General features: G+C 39.7%; 1 protein-coding gene across 4 annotated transcripts in view; it reads right to left on the reverse strand.

Annotated features, from left to right (window-relative positions):
* TSNARE1 (t-SNARE domain containing 1) overlaps window positions 1-20,656 on the reverse strand; it is a 470,695-nt gene that overhangs the window by 52,925 nt on the left and 397,114 nt on the right. For all 4 annotated transcript variants that reach the window (XM_058814748.1, XM_058814721.1, XM_058814730.1 and 1 more), the window contains one exon: window positions 6,901-7,016. In XM_058814748.1, coding sequence (XP_058670731.1) covers window positions 6,921-7,016 — 96 coding nt within the window. In that variant the 3' untranslated portion in view covers window positions 6,901-6,920. The remainder of the gene's footprint in view (window positions 1-6,900; window positions 7,017-20,656) is intronic.

Consider the following 20,656-nt stretch of genomic DNA (forward strand, 5'->3'; position numbering starts at 1 on the left):
AGAGCAGTTCCTGACTCTGTGCTGCTCCTATAAAGAGTTTAATCCTCCCTTCTCCTGGGGCTACAGATTTATGCCTCAGAGAACCCTCCTGAGCCATTAATCAGCGCAACTGCTCCCTGAGCTGAGCACCAACTGCTCCCTCAGACATCACTGCTCCTGAGGAACTGGCACTGCCCATAGGGAAGAGCTCACTTGGCACTGACTCATTCAAATATTTTAGACTTATACTCGTCACAATCTTTTCAAGTCAAAATTGAAATTTTGGTCATCTAAAGCCTCACTTGGGCTGGTGTTGTCCATAATTCTTGCTGAAATATCAGCTTTTCACATGTTATTTCCTTAAACATCTGTGAATGGGACAGAAAGTGAGAGAATAACCATTGGTCTGAATCAGTGCATCCTTTTTTGTGCTGTTTCACAGTTCAAACTGAATGTGATGAAAATCTCTGCCCTCTTCTACCAGTTCCTTAGAAGTGTGTCAGGATGGTTTAGGTTTAAAAGAGTTACAAAGCATAAATGATTAATGTCTTCAGAGTGCTTTGGGAAGCTCAGATCACAGACTTGGCATCCATCAGAAGGGTCAGCATTGCGCATTCACTGGGAGTATCCCATTTTCCTACTGATGGCAAAGAAACCTGAGATGGGATGAAGAAAGCTGCTGGCTGTTCCAAAGTCCTCCTGACTTTGGAATCAAATCAATGAGCTCAAGTTAATTGAGCTGCAGGAACTGTCTGCACATCGACTCTCAAGAAAATGTAATGTGATACATCCCCCCTTCACTCTCTCACAGAGTTAATGACCTGGCATTATGTGATACTTATAAAGGTCAAAGACCATAAGATGGGCAACAACCATAATCGAAAATACATTAAAACACAGTAACCTGATTGTGTGGTGTCCCATCAAAACATTAATCTGTTTGAAAGTTTGTCTCAATAGTAAGAACTCAGAGAAACTAGAAATGAATCTGCCTATTTCTTGGCACTTCTGCCTTTCTTGCCCTGTTATTTTGAGGGATTTTTTTTTCACAAAGCAGACTCTTGTCTCTTAAAATTTCTTTTTCTACTAATAATAATTTCTTTCTTCTGCACATTTGTGGCAGCACATTTTTATTGTGCTGTCAGGGAAATAATTTAGTGGAGTGAAGTGGAGACATGGCCATTGGAATCAGGAAAATCTTAAAGAATACAAATGTTAGCCTAATTTAAGAAATTGGGCCAAACCATAAACCAAGACCCAGTACATATTATCCAGGGAAAATCCAGGTCTCATTTCTCAGATCTTAAATTTGAAGCAAAAAGTTACTGCAGAATCAGGGTGTACCTCAGCCTTCTTGTCAGAGCAACAATTGAGCTGGGATGCCAGGATCTGAGCAATTCATTATAGGCTAAAAGACAAGAACTGAAATGACAAGAATTGACACCTGACTCTAAATGTAGGAACTTTTTCAAAGTAATAGGATACAGAGAAAAAAAATATTACAGAGCTATTGATTCCTGATTGTGCTGCACAGCAAACAAAGCAGCAGTGCCACAGCCAGGGCAGAGGGGTGAATTATTTTAGGATTTCAATGACAGCTGCCAAAAGTATTATGACCCTTAGAGAGCTTGAAAGATTGAAACAAGGTTGAAAACTCAGCCACTCACACATTAAGCCACATAGAGATGTGTGGTGAAAACAGAGACAACAAGAAAAGCCCTGTGATAAAAATTTAAAAAGCAAAAGCCATACCACAAAACAAAACTCTCAGTGCTTTGCCTTTATTTACAAAGTTCCTTAGGTTAAATTATTTCTCTGTTCAACACTGAGTAGGAACTGCTGTGCTTTAGCAGCCTGACATAGCCAGTGAGAGCTGAAAGGGGCAAATGTCAGAATTTCTGCTGTGTGTGTCAGCAGAGGGTGCCCAGATGTGTCTCCTGCTTGGAAGGAACAAGAGACCTGCACATGTCAAGTGCCACAAAGCCACCTGTCAATCTGTCCCTCTCTGCCACCCTGACCCTCATGACAAGGCTGTGATGCTGTGACTGCATTTGTTGGTGGCAAGAGGAGCAGCACACAGGGACAGTGTTGTGCACGAGGCACTAAAATAATCCAGGGAAATCAAAAAGCAAAAGGTCTGAAAGAAAAACAAACACCAAGGATGGGCTGTGTAAAATCAGCTGTCTGAACCTCATCCTCATTGATCAGGTTACATAAAACACTTAACCACATTAGAAAGCCATAAATGAATTATGCAAGGAAAGCTGTAACTGTGAGGCTGGGGAAAAATAATCCAAACTAAACCAATATTTTATATTTTTCTATGATAATTAAATTTAAATTTAAAACAAGACAGTTGCATATTTTGGAAACACATACTTGGAGCCTGATTATTTCATTTTACATGGACTACAGCCCAATTAAGAAGACACTGTCCAAGACATTAAGTGAGATATTAGAAAGAAAATCTTTACAGAGAGAATGGTGAGACCCTGGAATGGAATTACCAGAGAAGCTGTGGCTGCCCCATCCCTGGAAGTGTTCAAGAGATGGGGTTTGGAGCAACCTGGGATAGGGGAATGTTCCCTTGCCCATGGCAGGGGGTTGGAACTGTATGATCTTTAAGGTGCCATCTAAACTCAAACCATTCTGTGATTCTAAGGATTTTATGTCTGTACATTCAACATTACATGGAGACTGTAATCAGAGTGCAACTCCTCACTCAGGATAGTCAACATTTACAAGTTTAGGATGGTTCAAAGTCCAAATGGTCAAATTATCAAAAAAAGAATGAATCAATGTCCATTAAAGATTTAATAACTTGTCTCCTGTATCAGGAGGGCTTTGAGCTTCAAGCTGCTGAATGCTGGGAGAATCTGTTGAGTCACAGCTCACGGGATTTAAGGAATCTACATGGTAAAGTGTGTGTGCTCAGTCTAGTACCCTTTATCTGACAGAAATGTGTCTTGGTAAGGGTGAAGGCACCTTCTGCTGCTTCCAAAAACAGGGCTCAGTCAAGTCATCACTGATTCTTTCTTGCTTTGGCCAATGCGATTGAGATTATGAAGTTGTTGTTGAAAACCATATTTTCCAGCTGTCACACACACACAGCATCTTTCTCAAAGTTTGTCACCTCTGTTTTCCTATAAAGAAGCCTTAAAACTTAAGATTCCAACAGTCTTGATTGTCACTTTGGATAAGTGTGCACTCATGCAAATGAGTCAAAAGAAGGGCACAGGAGGTCTGCCTAGCTGAAATATTGACACTACCCAAAAAAGCTCCTTTCAGACTGCTCCTGCAATCCTGTCCTTTTGAATGGTTGCTGATGTTGATGGAACAGCAAGAAAAGAACAGCTGCAGCATTGCTCCAAGATGCACACAACGTGACCCAAAAGTTCCTGGGCTATTTTCCTAAGGTGTCAGCAAACAAATGTACAGACACAAGTCCTCAGGAGTTTCTCTGCATTCGCTGTAGACACTTTCTTCTCTCTCTGCCAGACAAAACTGCCCCAAGGGAGCAGTGACACACTTATGGCAGGGCCCTGACAGGCATAGCCAGGGCTGGGAGCTCTCCTGAGCAGCTGCTCTCCCTCTGTGATGGCACAGCTGCCTGGGAAACTCACAGCGAAAACTACTTTTCACTTTGCAGGACTCACCAAGTGATCTCCCCTCTGGAAGGAATGGGCTTGTCTGTCCAAGCCATGTCTGATTCGTGGTGTGGGGAAAAAAATTCTTCTTTTGAGAAGAAAAAGTTGATTTGATACTGTTGATCAGTATCATTATATATATTATGTATTTGATACTGTTGTTCTGTATCATTATTGCAAAAGCAGAAACATCAAGCAATTAAAAAAAATAAAATAAGAATACTTTATCTGCTAATGATCAAAACAATAACTATTAATCATAGATATTAATGTCACAATTTCTTTAATTTACTGAATAGTGACCTTCATATTTCTTCTCACCAGCCATGAAAGTTAAAGAAGCCTAACTTTAATATCCTGCAAATGGGATTTAAACCAATGGAATGGAATCGTTGGGGCTTTATCTTCTGGCCCCTTACTCATCCAGCATGGAACAAACATTTTGAGGAGATGTTAAGTGGAAGTTCTTAAGACCAATTTTTGGATTTCATTTAGTGATATGTCCTGTGCCAACCAGAGTATTTAGTAATTAGTTCCCTCACCTGCTTTCCTCCCCTTATTTTGTCTGAAGTCATGCAGAGCTGTTACACATTAAACCCCAGCTGTTCCTTATCTCCCTAAAGTGTGTAAGAGAGTTTTATACGAACCTGTTTCTTGAGGTAATCTTTATGTACACTGATATTTTTAAAACCATGTATTTTTTTAAAATCTGTTTGCATTAAAATTCAGAACAGAATTTCATCTAGCACTGTGGACATAGAAACCCTGAAAACATCCTGGTTTAGAAGTCCTCAAAGCATAAATATGAAATCTGCTGCACACCACTAGGACTAAGCCAGACTTAGAACCATTTTTAAAGATCAGAAATCATCATTGCTCCTGTATAATTCAATGCAGGTCCTGCCTCCAGTTCTTCTGCTGCAGAGTAACTCTTGTTTTAGAAGCTCAATAATTAGTTTCACAACTGATGATGAAAAGTAGAGCATGATATTTTTCCTGGGGCTTTCATTAGTATCTCTAGGTTCACTTCCCTCAAGACATGGATCTCATAACAGGAGATTAATTTTAGTTTTCCAATGGAGTTTTATTGTAAGATTATTTTGTTCTCTGACTTTCTCCACTAAAAGGATTTTGATTAAAATGTGCCTAGACGAAGTCAACTGATGATAAGATTTGCAATTTCCAGTAGATAGGAATATTTAACTATACTAAAAGAAATTGTGTTATATTACAGATTATCCTGATGGAACAAATTTCCAAACTAATGCAGACTAAAAGCAGAGCAATGCAATTGAAATTATTGTAGTTGCTCTAGATTTAAATTACCAGTACAGATCCTTGTTTGCACCCATAAGCAGTGCCTCTTCTATAAAAATGTGATAAAAAATATATAGAAATGATAGATAGATAGATAGATAGATAGATAGATAGATAGATAGATATGCTGTAAGAACATCAATATTCAGTCAATTAAAGGTTCATTTCACCAATATCATCCTTGTTTCAGCGCTGGCCAAACACCTAAGTAAAGATTCAAGTGTAGCACAATATCTCTACCTATCTCTCCTTGGGATCATCCTCAACTAAACCAGTGACATGGTTCTTGACATCCTTCAACCATTTTTTTTTCTCTTTTTTGATTTATACAATTCTTTCTTGTACCCAAATTGTGATGACCACAATGTCATGGCAGAAGAAGTGCCAAAGCTCAAGAAGTGTGGAGAATCATCTTTCTAGGATGGTTTTGAACCAACTCCTTTTAGTTCTCAGTGGAAAAAAGGCACTTTAGAAGCCCCGCCCCACATGGAAGGAGAGCATTTTCAACTGAACCCTTGCTAAACAAAAGAATTAACAAAATCTCTCAATCCTTTGACTTTCCCAAGGATAGTTTCACAGGAGAGTTAGTGTCTGCAGGATAAGTCCCATTGCTACTTTTGGGTTCTGACTTTACCATGATGCCTCAGGTTTTAGCTTTTATGTTTTTCAGATTCTGTGATGCTTTAGTGTGTGGTTCTGAGCTTAATATTAGGGGATGGTGAGCTCTCTTCACAGAGCAGGGAGACAAAACAATTCCTGCTCTAGCTGGGGACCAAGGACAACTGATCCAAATTTCAGGCACAAGAGCACAAACAATGTGGACTGAAGAGAGAAAAACAAGAAGGATGGGACTACATGGGCTAAAGCTGTTATTGGACAATTAACTCCAATATGCTAATGAACCAGAACCTATAAAAGTGTGAGACCCCGTAACTGGTCATCTGTTTTGTGACCATTTTGGTTTTATCTGATGTGTAGCCCTCGCTGGGCTCTTGTGCTGCCCAAGGTAGATCCATTGAGGCCTTCTAATAAATCTCCATTTTATTCTTTAAGTCTGTCCAGCCTCTATTCTAGGTCACAGCCTCCCTTTGGAGGGCAGAGAATCTGTAAATCTGATATCTCTCCTTGAACAATGGCCTGGCAACCTTTTAGAGAAGGAGAAACCCAGACATGCTTTGCATCAGAAAGAGAATATCAAAAATAATTGATGAGTCATTCTCCCAGGGCAATGAGGGACAAGAAAGAAATTTTTTTTTTTTTTGGTGTCTTATACTTTACATTTAAAGCACATTTTGTATTATAAAATACAACTTGTATTACATTGTAAACATGCTATAGGTGAAACTTCACTAATAGGATGAAGGTGCTTTGATAACTCACCTATATTCCAAAGGCTACAGCCCAATCCTCCTACTAGAGACCAACATTCCTTCTAGGTGTAGATCCAGAGCAAGGATAACCAAAGATCCGTTTTTATTTTTCATCCCTACTGACATCTGCAGTTGTTTGTCTTCCTGTTCCTCAAGAGGATCTCTGGAACATCTCAGAAGATAAAAGTACTTGGGAACACTTCAAGAACTTGGGAACACCAATATTCTTGGGCTGCTGGATTGCACTTGAACCTGCTCCAGCCTGGAGTCTTTAAATCTGCTTCTACATCTCTAACTCCTAATCTGAATAATTAGGATCCATTAGTTATTATTGCTATGAGATTCCTGTAAAATCATGGCACAAACAGCAGAGGAAAGGGTCATATGTTGTTTTGTTGGAATAACACCTTGGCTTAATTTTAAGGATCCATTAAGAATATCTCCAACACCCTTCAAAAGAAAATATTTTAGTATGCCAGCCTTGACTCTGCAGGTGAAGATATTTTTTTCTTACCATGATCAGCTTCCTAAACTATCTTTCAGGCACCTTACAGAGAGTGATAAAAGACTTGGCCAAAGGGTTTTACCTGTGGGAAGCTCGGGCAGGTCAGCGCTTGACGGAGACCGCGATGATGATGACAACGAGCAGCAGAACAGCCAAGGCGATGGACAGAAGGCAGCACTTCATCTTCCTGGCTCGTAGCTGAGGGGAGACAGACAAGAAAATTAATTCATAGAGATTAAATCCACTAAGAAATGGTTTTTTTTTCCATTGAAAGAATGGTTTGGAACAAGCTGAAGAAACATAGAGAATTTCTTTATTTTTTTTAGACTGATTTATCCTTCTGGATAATCCAGATTTCTCCTCCTGGACACAATTCCCTTTTTCTACAATACTTTCTTTCTGCCTAAATCATTGTGTCATACTAAATTTCCAGGCTCTGCTTGGAGGGCTGAACCTGGGTAAGGCCACTCAGTTTGGTTTTGGTCTGGGGGTTTTGGAGCTGCATCTGGCTGCCAGGTATAGGAATGTGCCCCCTGTTGATGGAGTGACAAAACTTTCCTTTGTCCCCTTAAAAAGGAAATAAGCCCAGAAGTTTCTCTCCTTAATTAGGTGAAAAGACATCTCATAGGACCTGGGGACTTCACCTCAAACTTAAGGATAACTAATTGGACAGAAGCCAAAACGTCCCGCCTGAGCAATTTACTAGAAAAAGAAGAGAACAAAGAAACTAATTGCTTTTGTGAGGTGTTTTACCAGGGGCAGGGGGCCTCTTGCACCTGGCTAAGTTTTTCTCTGTAAAGAATTTTGTTATTTTGCCTTTTATTAAAACCTTTTTGTTGCCAATATTACCACAGAAGCCATCCAGCTGATTTTATGCCTTCTAAGGTAGCTGAGCTATCTTGGGTGGGAAATAGATCTCCAAGAGCTCATGAGACCTGGCTCGAGGAGACTCATGTTTCAGCCAGGAGAAAACTGTGCCCTGTACGAGGAAAAGTTCCCTCTCCACTCTGCTGTGCAACAGAATCGAGACAAGCGCTGACATGGGTTGTTCACAGGGCAGGCAAATGTGCTCTCAGTGCTAACCACCCTGACCTCATCCACTTTCAGATATGGTAAAAGAGATTCTGTGGAATTTTAATTTTGATGTCTGTTTCTACTTCAACCCATCAGTCCTCCTAGTGACCTCTGTGGATGTGATGTTGTTTCTTCCTATTTAAAATCTTTGCAGATAATCCAATTCCCCTGTCTCCTTTTTAGATGGATTTGAAGAAGGATGTTTCCATGATCCCTCAGTGTAAGGAGTCCTGTTATCCAATACACACAAAAAAGTAACTTCAGTGAAATCCTTAACTTGGATATTTTCCTTGAGACCAGATCAACCAGTCCTCCAGCCACCAGAGTTGATAACGTCATCTTCACGTGACAAACCAGTTGCTTTATGCCAGAGTCCTTTACCTTCCTTACAACTGAAGCAACACTCTCACAGGAGAGATGATGTTAATGTTACTGCTCTTATCCACTCTTCCTTCCTTTCCTTTCCCTAACTGCTGCAATCAGGTCTCCCAGTCTACCTTGGATATTTCTCTAACTTCTTTACATCACTCTGCCCGGCATTTCCCCAGAGCCATTGCTCCCCAGCTGCTCTGTTCTGTTCTGGGGATGTTTTGGTCTCTACACTGCAAAGGAGATTCATCTCTTCCATTGGTGCTCCAAATCCTGTCCTTCATTCTCAGTGCCCAAACAAGCTGGAGAAGCACTTCCAGCAGGGAACAGTGATGCATGACCTGTTCTCTCTTTCAGAATCAACCACCAATCAAACTGTGGTTTTATACAAGTGTGGATTTGCAGATTACTATTTTTTGCACCTTAAAATGCTGTACTGTCCTGCCTCCCTAACAGATAATCAGTGAATCATCGTGGCTCTCCATCAGCTTTTCAATCACTCAAATAGAAAAGTTTTCTTTGATTTGGATGAGAAAAAAAGTTTTAAATATATCATTCCATGTGCATTTGTGAAGAGGGATCTTCTTGTCAGGCATGCCAGGAGGGAGTGTGAGAAGGGACACGATTCCACTTCCCAAAACCCCTACTTTGGAGCATAGATTTTTTCATGCTTTTCCATCAGTTTACTGTGACTGTGGGGGAGAATATGAGTGGGCAAATGCCCACAGGAATTACTGTGATGGAGGTGAGGCAATGACACAGGTTGTCCAGAGAAGCTATGGCTGCCCCATCCCTGGATGTGCTCAAGGCCAGGTTGGATGGGGCTTGGAGCAACCTGAGATAGTGGAAGGTGTCCCTGCCCATGCCAGGGGATGGAATGAGATTTTTAAGGTCTCTTCCAACCTAAAACATTCTGTGATTCTCTGATTTTCTTTAACTTTTTTTTTTTTTTTTTCACACACAAAAGAAGGTTTCTTCACAGCAGATCCTCACCTAACACTTCAATTTCTTCAGAAGAAACTGCAATGCATCCTGAAAGCTCAGCCCATGAGACAACAGACTTGCTACGGGTTCCCCTTTAATTTTAACCTTCATTAATTCCAAATCAAACCAGGAAACCTCTGCTTCAAACTGCAGACTTTCAAAGGCACTAGGGTGTCCTTGTCCACTTCTAAAGTCAGAGCCTGTGTTTGGTCAGCAGAGGATGCTAATGGGTCATTTAGCTTCAAGCAGAATTCTCAAATAGTCCATTAAGAGCCTCAAAATTATCACTTCACATGGCTTTTCCATCATTCTCTTTGCAGAGAGATTCTCTTCTTTTCCTCTTTTCCAGCATTACAAAGTCTGAGTCACTTTCATTTTGGATTTGCAGAATCTCTTCTCTCTTCCCTTTTTCCTTGCTTTTAACCAACTAAACCATAAACAGACTGAGACTGATCAGAGGACAGGAGAGCTGCAGCCCAGACTGAATCCTGGGATTTGGTTCACATTTTATGATCTTGTCCTGTCTGGCAAGTCAGGGCAATGATTCCTGCTCTTTAAAATATCTCCTAGTATATTTAGTATAACTGTTCTTCACAGCCATAAAACCCATGGCAGGATTCTCCTGTCTATTCCTAGTTTTGGCTTTTTTTTTTCTTTATTCTTATTTTACATTTAAATAAGGAAAATGTTGAATTCTTTGAGTTGCTTTAGTCTCCAGCCATAAATCTGCACATGCTGGTGGATCAGTAGAAGAAGCTTCTGATCCCTTTCTGGACTTACCACCTTTCCTACAGATCCTGAGGAAGACTGGCAGGATACCAGCACCCCAGGGGTTTGTCACTTTGTTAGAAAAATGCTGATATATGAACAAAAGCAGTGTGTCCCTTCACTGGACAGGTGCACACCCTGGTTCAGAAAGAGACTTTAAAGAATCCCTTCAATGAGACTTGGCATGAAGATTGGACTTGATGACCTTGGAGGTCTTTTCCAACCCTAATATTCTATGATTTTATGATACCCTGTGGAGCTCACCAAGCCTGTCCTGTGGAGAGCACCAGCCTGAATTTCTGTGAGCTCTTTTATCAGAGGAGAAATATGCAAGCACAGAATGTGTTGAACAGATTCTCTTCCCCAGACAGGATCTGATGTGTGCTATGGGCACCCTCACTTAAATATTACATAAATATTCACTAATAAACAGCATAAATAATAATATTACATCTAACTAACTCTGCTATCATCCCCTAGTTTATGTTAACAGAGTCTGATTGCCAAAGTGAAATTACAAATGGTGTCTTAATGTCCCACTGCCATTCTTGAAGGGCATTGATAGACAAAAGCAAACACATCTCTTTTAATGAGTTTTTCAAAGGGTTTTTTAAAGAACCCTGAGGTAACATTGCACACTGGAAGCACAGAAACCTCAGAAATGTAAGCACTGAGCAGTGAAGAAATTTCAGAGTTTGTGTTTTCCATGTGTGCATATACAGGGAGCAATCTTTGCCTCTCTCTAAAGCAGGATTTCTGCCTCATTCAGTAAGGCAATAATTATTATGCTGTGTACATCATACATGTTTAGAAATTTTACTGATCTGCTCAGGTTTTCTTAGGACATCTATCTAAAGTCGTGTTCATATAAGACCACGCAAAGATCTCACTTAATGTAAAGATCCTGATTTTTTTTCAAGGGGTTTCCATGACAGCAGAATCATATAATTAATGCTTTCCATCCCAAACATCAATGCAATGATGGGGTTATATCCATTTTAAGTGGAGGAAGTAGAAACACATCCCTTGGGTGAAAGTACAGCTGATCTCAAGAGAGTTCCAGTTTTCCTAATGCATAAAAAACAAGAATAAAAAGCAAATGATGCCACCATTTGCATCAAAGTTAATCTACACTGACATGGAAATGGAAAACCCTTTCCAAATCTGTAACAGGATTTCTCACCAGGACAAGTTCCTTTCTGCCTGAGACAGACCCTACGAGTTTCTGCCATAATTTTAGCAGTGTCAGAATAACAAAACCACAGCCACAGAAAAGTTGAGGAAAAATTTTAAAAATACAAAACTGAAACAACCCACAAGAAGCCAAACCCACTGGTAAAATGAATCATTTATATTACAGAATATTTCTTCAGGGAGCTTTGCATTTTTGCAGCATTTCCCACAAATTCAACTAAACCACAGTGGATTTCACTCATTTTTCCCCAATTCTCTCTCCCCTCAGCTGCTGAGGCTCCTTCTCTCACACTCTGCATTATTCCTATTCCTGATCTTCCTTGACTTTCCTGGAAGCTCTGAGGCAACGTGACCTCCTCAGTTCCTGCAACTACACCCATGATTGCTCACAGGAGAAGTTTTAAGGACATTTTGCCCAGAATCTTCCACCTGCCCTTGGAGTCAGATGTTTGCAGACAAGACAAACCCAAGGTCATTGGCACAGCAGATGGATCAACAGCTGAAGGGCATTTTTGGTACAAACCAAACTTGGATGGTCTTCACCTCAACTTCACAAAGTATGCAGAAAACCTGAGGAAATAACTGTTTTGTTGTTTTTTTTTTTTTTTTTCCCTCCAGGGACCTGGAGGTTTTGCCAAACACTCCTGGAGGTCACAAAAATCGATGGCTGCTTTCTCCATATTTTTCCTGTTAAACTGCAAAACTCTGTCCACAAAAAGGAGCTGCTTGAATTTAACTAAACCTCCCAAAAACCATATTCCTCTCAGGGAAATAAATCCTGGAACTCCACCTTGGAAAGCACTGACTCCCTTTAACTATCTCTTAAAATAAGTATTTAAATAGAGATAGAGAAATCAACGCAACAAAAAATTTCAGGCTGAATTTGGGAAAAGTTCAAAGCTACAAGATTATCTTCTGCTGGAAAATGTATGAGAAATAATTATAAGCCCACTGTCTGATTTCATTTTAATTATCTTAGCTTATTCTAAACCTTGAATGCTATGCTGCAGCACTGCTCTGGTTTTATAGCTCTGTCCCAACCTGTTGTAAGTCCATTTCCCTTAACACCTAGAATTTGTTGATTAAATTGGAGCTAATCTATTTTCATTGTACAAATTTTCCCAAGATGAAAAGAATGCAACATGGGACCAAAAAAATTCTAATCCTGTAGCAAGATGTAATGGCTTTTTACAGTTATTTTTTCTGGGCTCTCAGGGTTTTTTAGCAAAATAAGTAAAGATATATTTTAATCCTGACAGAGGCTCTTTAAACACACATGTGAAATAGGAGTGAAAAGCAGGGAAGGAATGAGCAAGGCTATTTAGGGACACAGCTGAAAAGCACTTTATATTGACAGGCAAACTGGATGTGACTGAGCCTGGAAGAAACCTTTCCCTCATCGTTTCAGAAAATTAAGCTGCAAGTCATATTTTACAGCCTAGAAGATATTTATTTCTTGGGGGTGAAATGTTGAAAAATATTTTAATTATGTCACAACAGATAGTTAAGTAATTAAAACCCATTAAAGCCCATTACGGCCCCGGGCCCAGAAGAGTAAGTTTCATCTTGGAAATTCCTAAGCAAACACATTTACAAGGAGAAAAAAAAATGCTTTCTTGCTAAGGATTCAAAAACTAGCTGAGGCCAAGCATAAATAATAGAAGAGGCTAAAGGAAACTGTTTTTCCTGTATTTATATTGAATGGAGAAAAACAAACAAATAAAAAAGCACTTGATTCACATATAGAAATGCAGCATTGAGCTTCTCCACCCTTGGTGGATTGATTACATTATGAAATGTAAGGCAGGGAGGAGTAAGGCAGTTATGGATTGTAAGGCAGGAGTTGAGATTTCTCAACTGCCTCCACAAAGGAGGTGAAAATCCCTAGAAACAGGAATTCTAGTTCAGGCAGGGATTTGTACCAGAGCAGCTGCTCTATTCTGGGAACATCAGAGCGTGTGACACCACTTCAGAACAGAGTCATACCCTACAACTCCATGGCTGGGGAGTTTTCTGGGTCTTCTGCAGGACAAAATTGGGCAGGTTGCTCTTATTAGAAATTAATTAAATTAATCTCTCCAGTATACCACCTTTGTTCCATCATTCCCAGGTCTCAGCCCTGGCACTGGGACGAGGATGAAGACAGTAACCAAAGAGCTTTGCCCTAAAGGGTTAACCCAAGACCACCTGACTCTGCCTCTTCCTCCTGCAATGTTAAATAATCGAAACATTGATAGAAAAAATGGGATTGTTCAGGGTGGAAAGGACCTCTAAGACCACCAAGTCCAACCTTCAACCCAGCAAGCACCACCATGTTCACCATTAAACCCTATCCTCGAGTTTCATATCCACAGGTTTTTAAACACTTCCCCGGGCAGGTTCTTCCAATGCTTCCAAAGCTTAGGAGTGAGGACAAGACACAGGTCTGGAAATACCCTGAGCTTTTCAGTTTGGTTGTATGGGCAAGAATCTGTCTCCTAGTGAACAAGGACCAGTGTTCCATTATCATTTCTTAGGTTATTATGGTCAGCAAGCAAAAATCTACTCATGTACTCAATGCCAACGGACTCAATAAGAAAATCCATTTTACTTACAGAAATGCTTACTCATGTTTCAAACACATTTTTAAAATAAAGGACAATTCATGAAGCATCTTTGAACAGAGCCAGGAGTGCAAGAACTTCTGAAAGTACAATTCCACTACTGGAGCAAAGAAACCATTGCAGACTAATCTGCTCTGGAAATTTATTTCCTGCATATCCGTTGAGCAGATAAAAAACTAAAATTATTAAATTTAGCAACCACACAATAACAGCCTCCAGTTATCAGGTCAGGTCCTTCTAAGGGCCTCTGTTGGGCAATGAAAACCCACCCTGATTAATTTTCAAGTGCTGCTTCCCTTATTGTAAGATTAACAAATCTGTTTGACATAAAATGGTTCATTCTATATGCAAATCTCTGTAGAGAGTTTTGTGACATTAAAGAGGTTCATACAATTTTGTTCACCCTGACCTCAGAGGTCATTTGGAATTTCATGAAAGCATTTGTCTATGCTCTTAATATGCATTTTGAAAGCTAATTTGAGGTCTGCTGGATTGAGAGCCCAGGTTCTTAATTATGCTTGGACGTGTTTATACAGAGCTGATATTATAAATCTGAAACTGCTGTCATTCCAGTGGACAATAGCAAAAGCTCTGCTGAAGGCTGGAGAGGGAGAGGAAAAGAAAATATTGGAGCTACACAGTGGAAAGTTAGACCTTGTAGACGTGTGGTTACCTCCAAGAATTATGTAAACATACAGAGGGGGAAAATCCCCTTACACTTGCAACAGCATTATTATTATTATTAGTAGTAGTAGTAGTAATAATAGTAATAATAATATTTTTTTCATATTCCATTTGCATTTATAAGCTCCCTTAACTAAGCCATACACAATCAGCTCTGATAAGAGAGTAAACACTCTGTGTTATTGCAGTGGAAGGGAGGAACATGACCTTTAACGTGTGTACAAATTAAAATGCACTGACCAAATTTGGTGACCTTTATGGTATGGCTTCCTTATAGAGCTACAATGAATTTGCTATCAAATATCACTGCTTCTGCAGGCAGGCTAGAAAAGGCCAGGAATATTATTAAGCACTTACAGTGTTTTTAAATGAGAACAAAGTAGACAAGTTGCAAATGAATAAAACTCACAAGATATGAGAGCAACACAGAAAGGCCAGCCCACAGCAGCAAGGAAATAGATCACTTGGCTTTGACATATTGTTTTTGAGCCTTCACTTGCATGTCATTTGGACTGATTCCATGCTTTTCATGATGTCTTTGTATTTTCTGCTTTCCACTAATTCTGTGCAGTTTTCCCATTCCCCATAAGTCTCTTCATGATCCCCTCCTCATTAATTAATTTTGTTTGCATACATCTCTGGAAGTGTTCAAGGACAGGTTGGATGGGGCCCTCAGCAACTTGGTCTAATGGAAAGTGGCCCTGCCCATGGCCGAGGGGATGAACTGGATGATATTTAAGGTCCTTTCCAACCCAAACTATTCCATGATTCCCCATTTTTCTATGATATAACCCAGGTGAAGCCAAGTGCCATCTACAGGTATGATTCCTCAGCATAGCCTACTGCAAAACTGTATTTTCTCCCACTTATTTATTCATGGACAACCACCTAGGATTGGATTTTTCATGCCTGGATCTACCCCAAGCTATTTCTTTTAAATAAAAATATGCCAGCCAAATCAAAGGAGAAAACTATTTTAAAAAAATCCAAGTATTCCATACTGAAAAAGATAATGGAAATATTTTCTCTAGTCTCTCCCTGCTTTGGAGAAAAATCACAGAATCATTGAAGTTGGAGAAGACCTCCAAGACCAACAAGTTCAACCTTTGGCTGATCACCACCCTGCCCATTAAACCACATGGAGAAGTGCCTTATCTGCTTGTTTTTTGAACACTTACAGGGATGTTGAGTCCACCCTGCCTCCAGACAGCCTGTTCCTTGATCACTCTTTCAGTGAATAAATTTTCCCAGATATCCAACCTGAACCTCCCCTGGTGCAACTTGAAGCCATTTTCCCTTGTCCCGTGCAAGGAAGATTAGGGAGAAAAGGGATTGTGCCTTTGATGAAGGTCCTCATTTTACTGATTCTGGGAAATTTGGCTCAGTTTAGGAAAGATGTGACTTCTCTCAAACCTTTGTTCATGTACACTCTTGACTAGTTCAAAATTTGAGATAATTTTCACCATCTGCCACCTCTATCAGGACAAGGATGGCAGCACAGTGCTTTCTGTACTGGTTTGCCTAAAAGCTGACAGGGGCTGATGTTGAGCCTGCACACACAGATTTAATTGCTGCATTTTCTACCTTCTGAATGCTTGAATTAGCAATCTTAATATTCTCCTAATACACTTGTTTTTCTAATGGCTGAGACATCATTTGTAATAACACATGATAATGGCTTACATTTCTAGCACGCCTTTCAAGGCAGCAAACCTCCAACGTGATTTACAAATTCACTATAAAGAGGATTATCTTTTTACCAGCTCTGGAATGAAGCCACCTACCTCTGGCAGCTGTTTTGAGTTCCACACAGCAGACCCAGCCAGCAATTTAAAGCAGGTAATGACTGGTGTGTGCACCTGAAACACCAGAGACTGCATTTCCCAAATCAGAATTCACCCAGAGTAGCAAAACAAACACACTTTTTTAGAAACCACCCTGAGATGCTTAAAAGCCCCACACAGGCAGATTCAGAGAGAATTTAACTCCCCCAACAATTCAAACCCAGAAACACTGCAAGGGAGCAGTGATTTGACCACATTAAAGCTGTGCAGTGCTTGAAGAAAACCTTCCTGCTGAGCTGTGTTGATTAGTTAGATTATAATATTTTATGAATGGGTCTACTTGGAAGGATTGCAAATGACAGATTTTGGCTCATTGTGCTGCCAATCTTAGCATTTTGAGCCCATAAGTTCATCCAGATTTCGACCAACCTCTTATCTGGTCTGTACATCATCAGTTTCTCTTTCAGGGCAGAAAGATTTAATTCTTGAACCAGCTCAGCCTCTGCTCCCAAAACCACTTCAACCCTCCCCAGACTGGTATCTTTTGCCAACAACAACCAGATGAAACTTTGCAAAATCTTAAAAGGACCAGAGTTAAAAAAAGCATTTAGTCTGGATTAACTCCAGTGTACTCTGATGAGACTCTGGACCAAATAATTCTAAGAATTTCTCCTCACTACTCTGTATAAAGGCGCAAAAAAGAATATAGATGAAAAGTCTAATAAAGATAAAATGCTTTACAAAAGAATGCAGCATCAGCCACGAAGGATCTTTTGAAAATTCTCAAACAAATACAAACAAAGAAAATAAAGAAAATGAAGGAACTTGCAGGGGGTAGTAAAGAAAGAATCCCAGAAGAATTTGGGCTGAGAAAGACCTCTAAGATCATCAAGTCCAAACAGCACTGCCAAGCCACCACTAAGCCATGTCCCATTTACACATTTTAAATCCTGCTAGGGATGGTGACTCCAACACTTCACTGGGTAGCCTTTTTGAGGGCTTGAGAACTCTTTTAGTGCAGAATTTTTTTCCTAATATCCAACCTAAACCTCCTCTGGTGCAATTTAAGGCTGTTTCTTCTTGTGAACAACAATATTGTTCATGCTGGGACTGAAAGAAAGGTTTTCTGTCTTCAAGGTACCATGTTCTTGAACCCAAAATTGCCTTCAAATCTCACCAGTAATAAAGATAAATTAGGATTTTTTTTTAACAATGTCCATTGATTTAATATAGAACGTTACTTCCTACAAACTTTGCTCACCACTATCACTAACATCACTACTATCTTTACTACTACTAAAATACTCCTGTCATTAGCATGTCAAACAGTGGTTGACAGGCACAAACTACCATGAATTATTTTGTAAAATCACAGAACAGAGCTGAACTTGTGCCGCACTGAATTTTAAATAGACCTCTAATTGTTTGTTTTTTTTTTTTTTCCTGGTAGTGAAATCCAAAGAGTGCAGAAAATATTTACAAGCACCCACCATGTCCCTGCTGCTCCTTTTCAGAATACCTGTGAGCAGAGGGCTAAGGAAAAGTGAGAAAATTACATTAAGACCAGGCATGAAAACCTTTGTTTTGAAAAGTGACAACTTGTCTGCTAGGAACTCAAGGAATGCAAATCTCACATCTTGCCTAATAGAGACTGAAATCTATTTTACTGCTTCTTAAACCCATGTATACTTTTACAAATGTGAGTCTTCACCTGTTCAAAGTAGAGTTGAGACATAAAAGCTGAGAATCTTAAATAATTGCAAAATGACAAAGGATATTTCCATTTTACTACTTACTTATATGTCTGTCACAAAAAAGAAGTGGATGAAGTCACATCTAGTGTAGCACCAGTAAAACTAAGCAGAAACAGAGCCACCATATCATTTTATCGGGTGGCACAGAATTAAATTTGAGGCAGCTTGATTTTTCCTTAGAAGCCATGGAGAACTGGTCAGGCTGTCAAAATACCTGATCTAAGCCTTTGGTTAAACCCAAACAACTTCTTCAAGGTTTGAAGAGGATTTTGACTCTCTATTGTTTTTTCATTTTCATTTTTCTGGTGGATTAAATGCACAAATGGCAAGAGGTAGACTGAATTGATACTGAACTTCTGACTCCAGGGGGAAGTAGCAAATATTGGGAAATCTTGTGTGAGACAGTTTTCTTCTGAGGTTTTCTGCTCAGGTTAACAGCTGAAGATCCAGAAAACGTCAAAGAGCAAAGTTCAGGACTGGTAAGAAGAGCCTTTCAATATAAATAACAAAAATAAATCTGAAAAGAGCAGGCAATGAGGGGAACTGTACAGGGAGATATAGCACTATTCATCCTTTTCTCATTAAATTGCAATGTGGCTATTTATAAGTCATTTAATTTCTTCATTCCTAATTTTCCATATTGTAACATCAGGGATGTGACTTCATTAAATAAATAGAGTAAAAATAGTGACCCCTGTGATGATGGAGCCATTACTTGCCAAGATCAACACACAAACATCATATTTTTAACTATCTGGTTTTTATAGGGATGGGTTTTTTGGTTTTGTTTTAGGTAAACTGTTTGAGCCATTTCTAACTTAAAACCTTTATAATCTTCTAGGATGAAAGCATTTCTCTTTAATTATTTAGTCACACAGAGTTATGGATATGACACTGGAGCTCATCTTACAGAGGAATAAGTTTTTGTCCCTTCCTTCATCTCTCAAACAACCACTCTAAGCAGCATCCTTAAATGTGGTGGTATTTGCAGGGGTCCCAAGGACGAGGGAAGAGATGAGAATCTTGACTCCATGCTTCAGAAGGCTGATCTATTCTTTTATGATCTATATTATATTAAAAGAAAATTGTATATTAAAACTACACTAAAGAAAGAGAAAGGAGACATCAGAAGGCTAGCAAAGAAAGAAAAGGGATTGAATGATAATAAAATCTTGTGAACTGACCAGAGTCCCAACACAGCTGGACCTGTGATTGGTCATCAAGTAGAAACAATCTACATGAAACCAACCAAAGATGCACCTGCCACGTTTGACAACAGCAGATAATTATTGTTTACATTTTGTTTCTGAGGCCTCTCAGCTTCTCAGGAGAAGAAATCCTGGCAAAAGGATTTTTCAGAAAATATGTGTGTGACACTTAAATACATCCTAAAGTGGAGCTTGGTCTGATCTGAGCTGAGGGGGACAATGAATATGAAAGCTGAGAAGGACCAGAGGTCAAAACGTTTCAGTGTTCCTCAGTCCCTGGCAATGAGACAGCATTCAGAGCATCCTGAATTATTCACTGCCATCAAAGCTGAGAGTTTCCTGCCTCTGTGTCAAAATCACAGCGTAATTGCAAATTGCAGTGGATTCTGAATGAAAGAGATGATTGTAACAAACAATGGAATATCAGCACTGCTTCACAAATGGCCTTGGAGCCTGACCTTGCTGGTCAGAATCACAGCTCCCATGTCTGGGCAGAGTCTTGTCAGCTCTGCCAGCACAAAGGGCTCCTTACGTGAAGAGTGTAGGAATAACTGGACTGTGATAGACAACATAATAGAGCTCTGGGAATGTCACAGAGCACAGTGCCAACAGACTGTCCTACAGAGCATATCAATCCCTCACAGCAATGGGAGGACAGGCTGGAAGAGAAAGAATTAAATTAAATCACGGGTCTGTAAGGGTGGAAGTGAAAACAGCCCTCGTGTTTGAGTTTTATGTCATTGCAAGTATGGAAAGGGGCAGAAAGCAATGAAATGTATCAAATCCAACGTATATTTGTGTTTATGGTTTCTGTCATGGTGCCAGTTTGGAGCCAGATTCACATTAAAAAGCTCATTTACTCCATCCAGCTATGCTGGGTAAGGAACAACCTGTAAACATTTCCTCCAATTAACAGAACAGCAGAGAGATGGGATTCTCCAGCATGGCAGAACCCACGACATGCAGCCAAAAGGCCTCATGTCACTCAACCATAATTAACTTTTAGCCAACAAAACCAAATTTAAGTTACACACCATCTAAATAAAATATTCTTAGAGGCGCACAGACAACAAATTAATAAACTGCCAACTAAGTTAAGTTAAAAAGAAAGGAGTTTATGTAGTTCGGTTTGTTATGACATAGTTTTCTTAAAACATGCTGAGTGGTTCTCCTCCACTGCTGAGAAGATGAGGACATTAATCACTTTTTAGGATAAGGCTGATCTGAAAATCCTCCCAAATTTATCGACAAATTCTCCCAAAATCCTGAAAACTGGACTGAACGAGTGGCTTGAAGCTCTGAGAAAGTTTCTAAAGTAGTTCTGAGCACTTCCACCTAAACTGAAACCTCCATGGGAGATTATGCCCTGGTGCTATTTGGAGAACAGCTCAAAGACAGACATCTCCAGGGAGGTCC

The sequence above is a fragment of the Ammospiza caudacuta genome, chromosome 1 (genome assembly GCF_027887145.1).
Source record: "Ammospiza caudacuta isolate bAmmCau1 chromosome 1, bAmmCau1.pri, whole genome shotgun sequence".
Lineage (NCBI taxonomy): Eukaryota > Metazoa > Chordata > Aves > Passeriformes > Passerellidae > Ammospiza > Ammospiza caudacuta.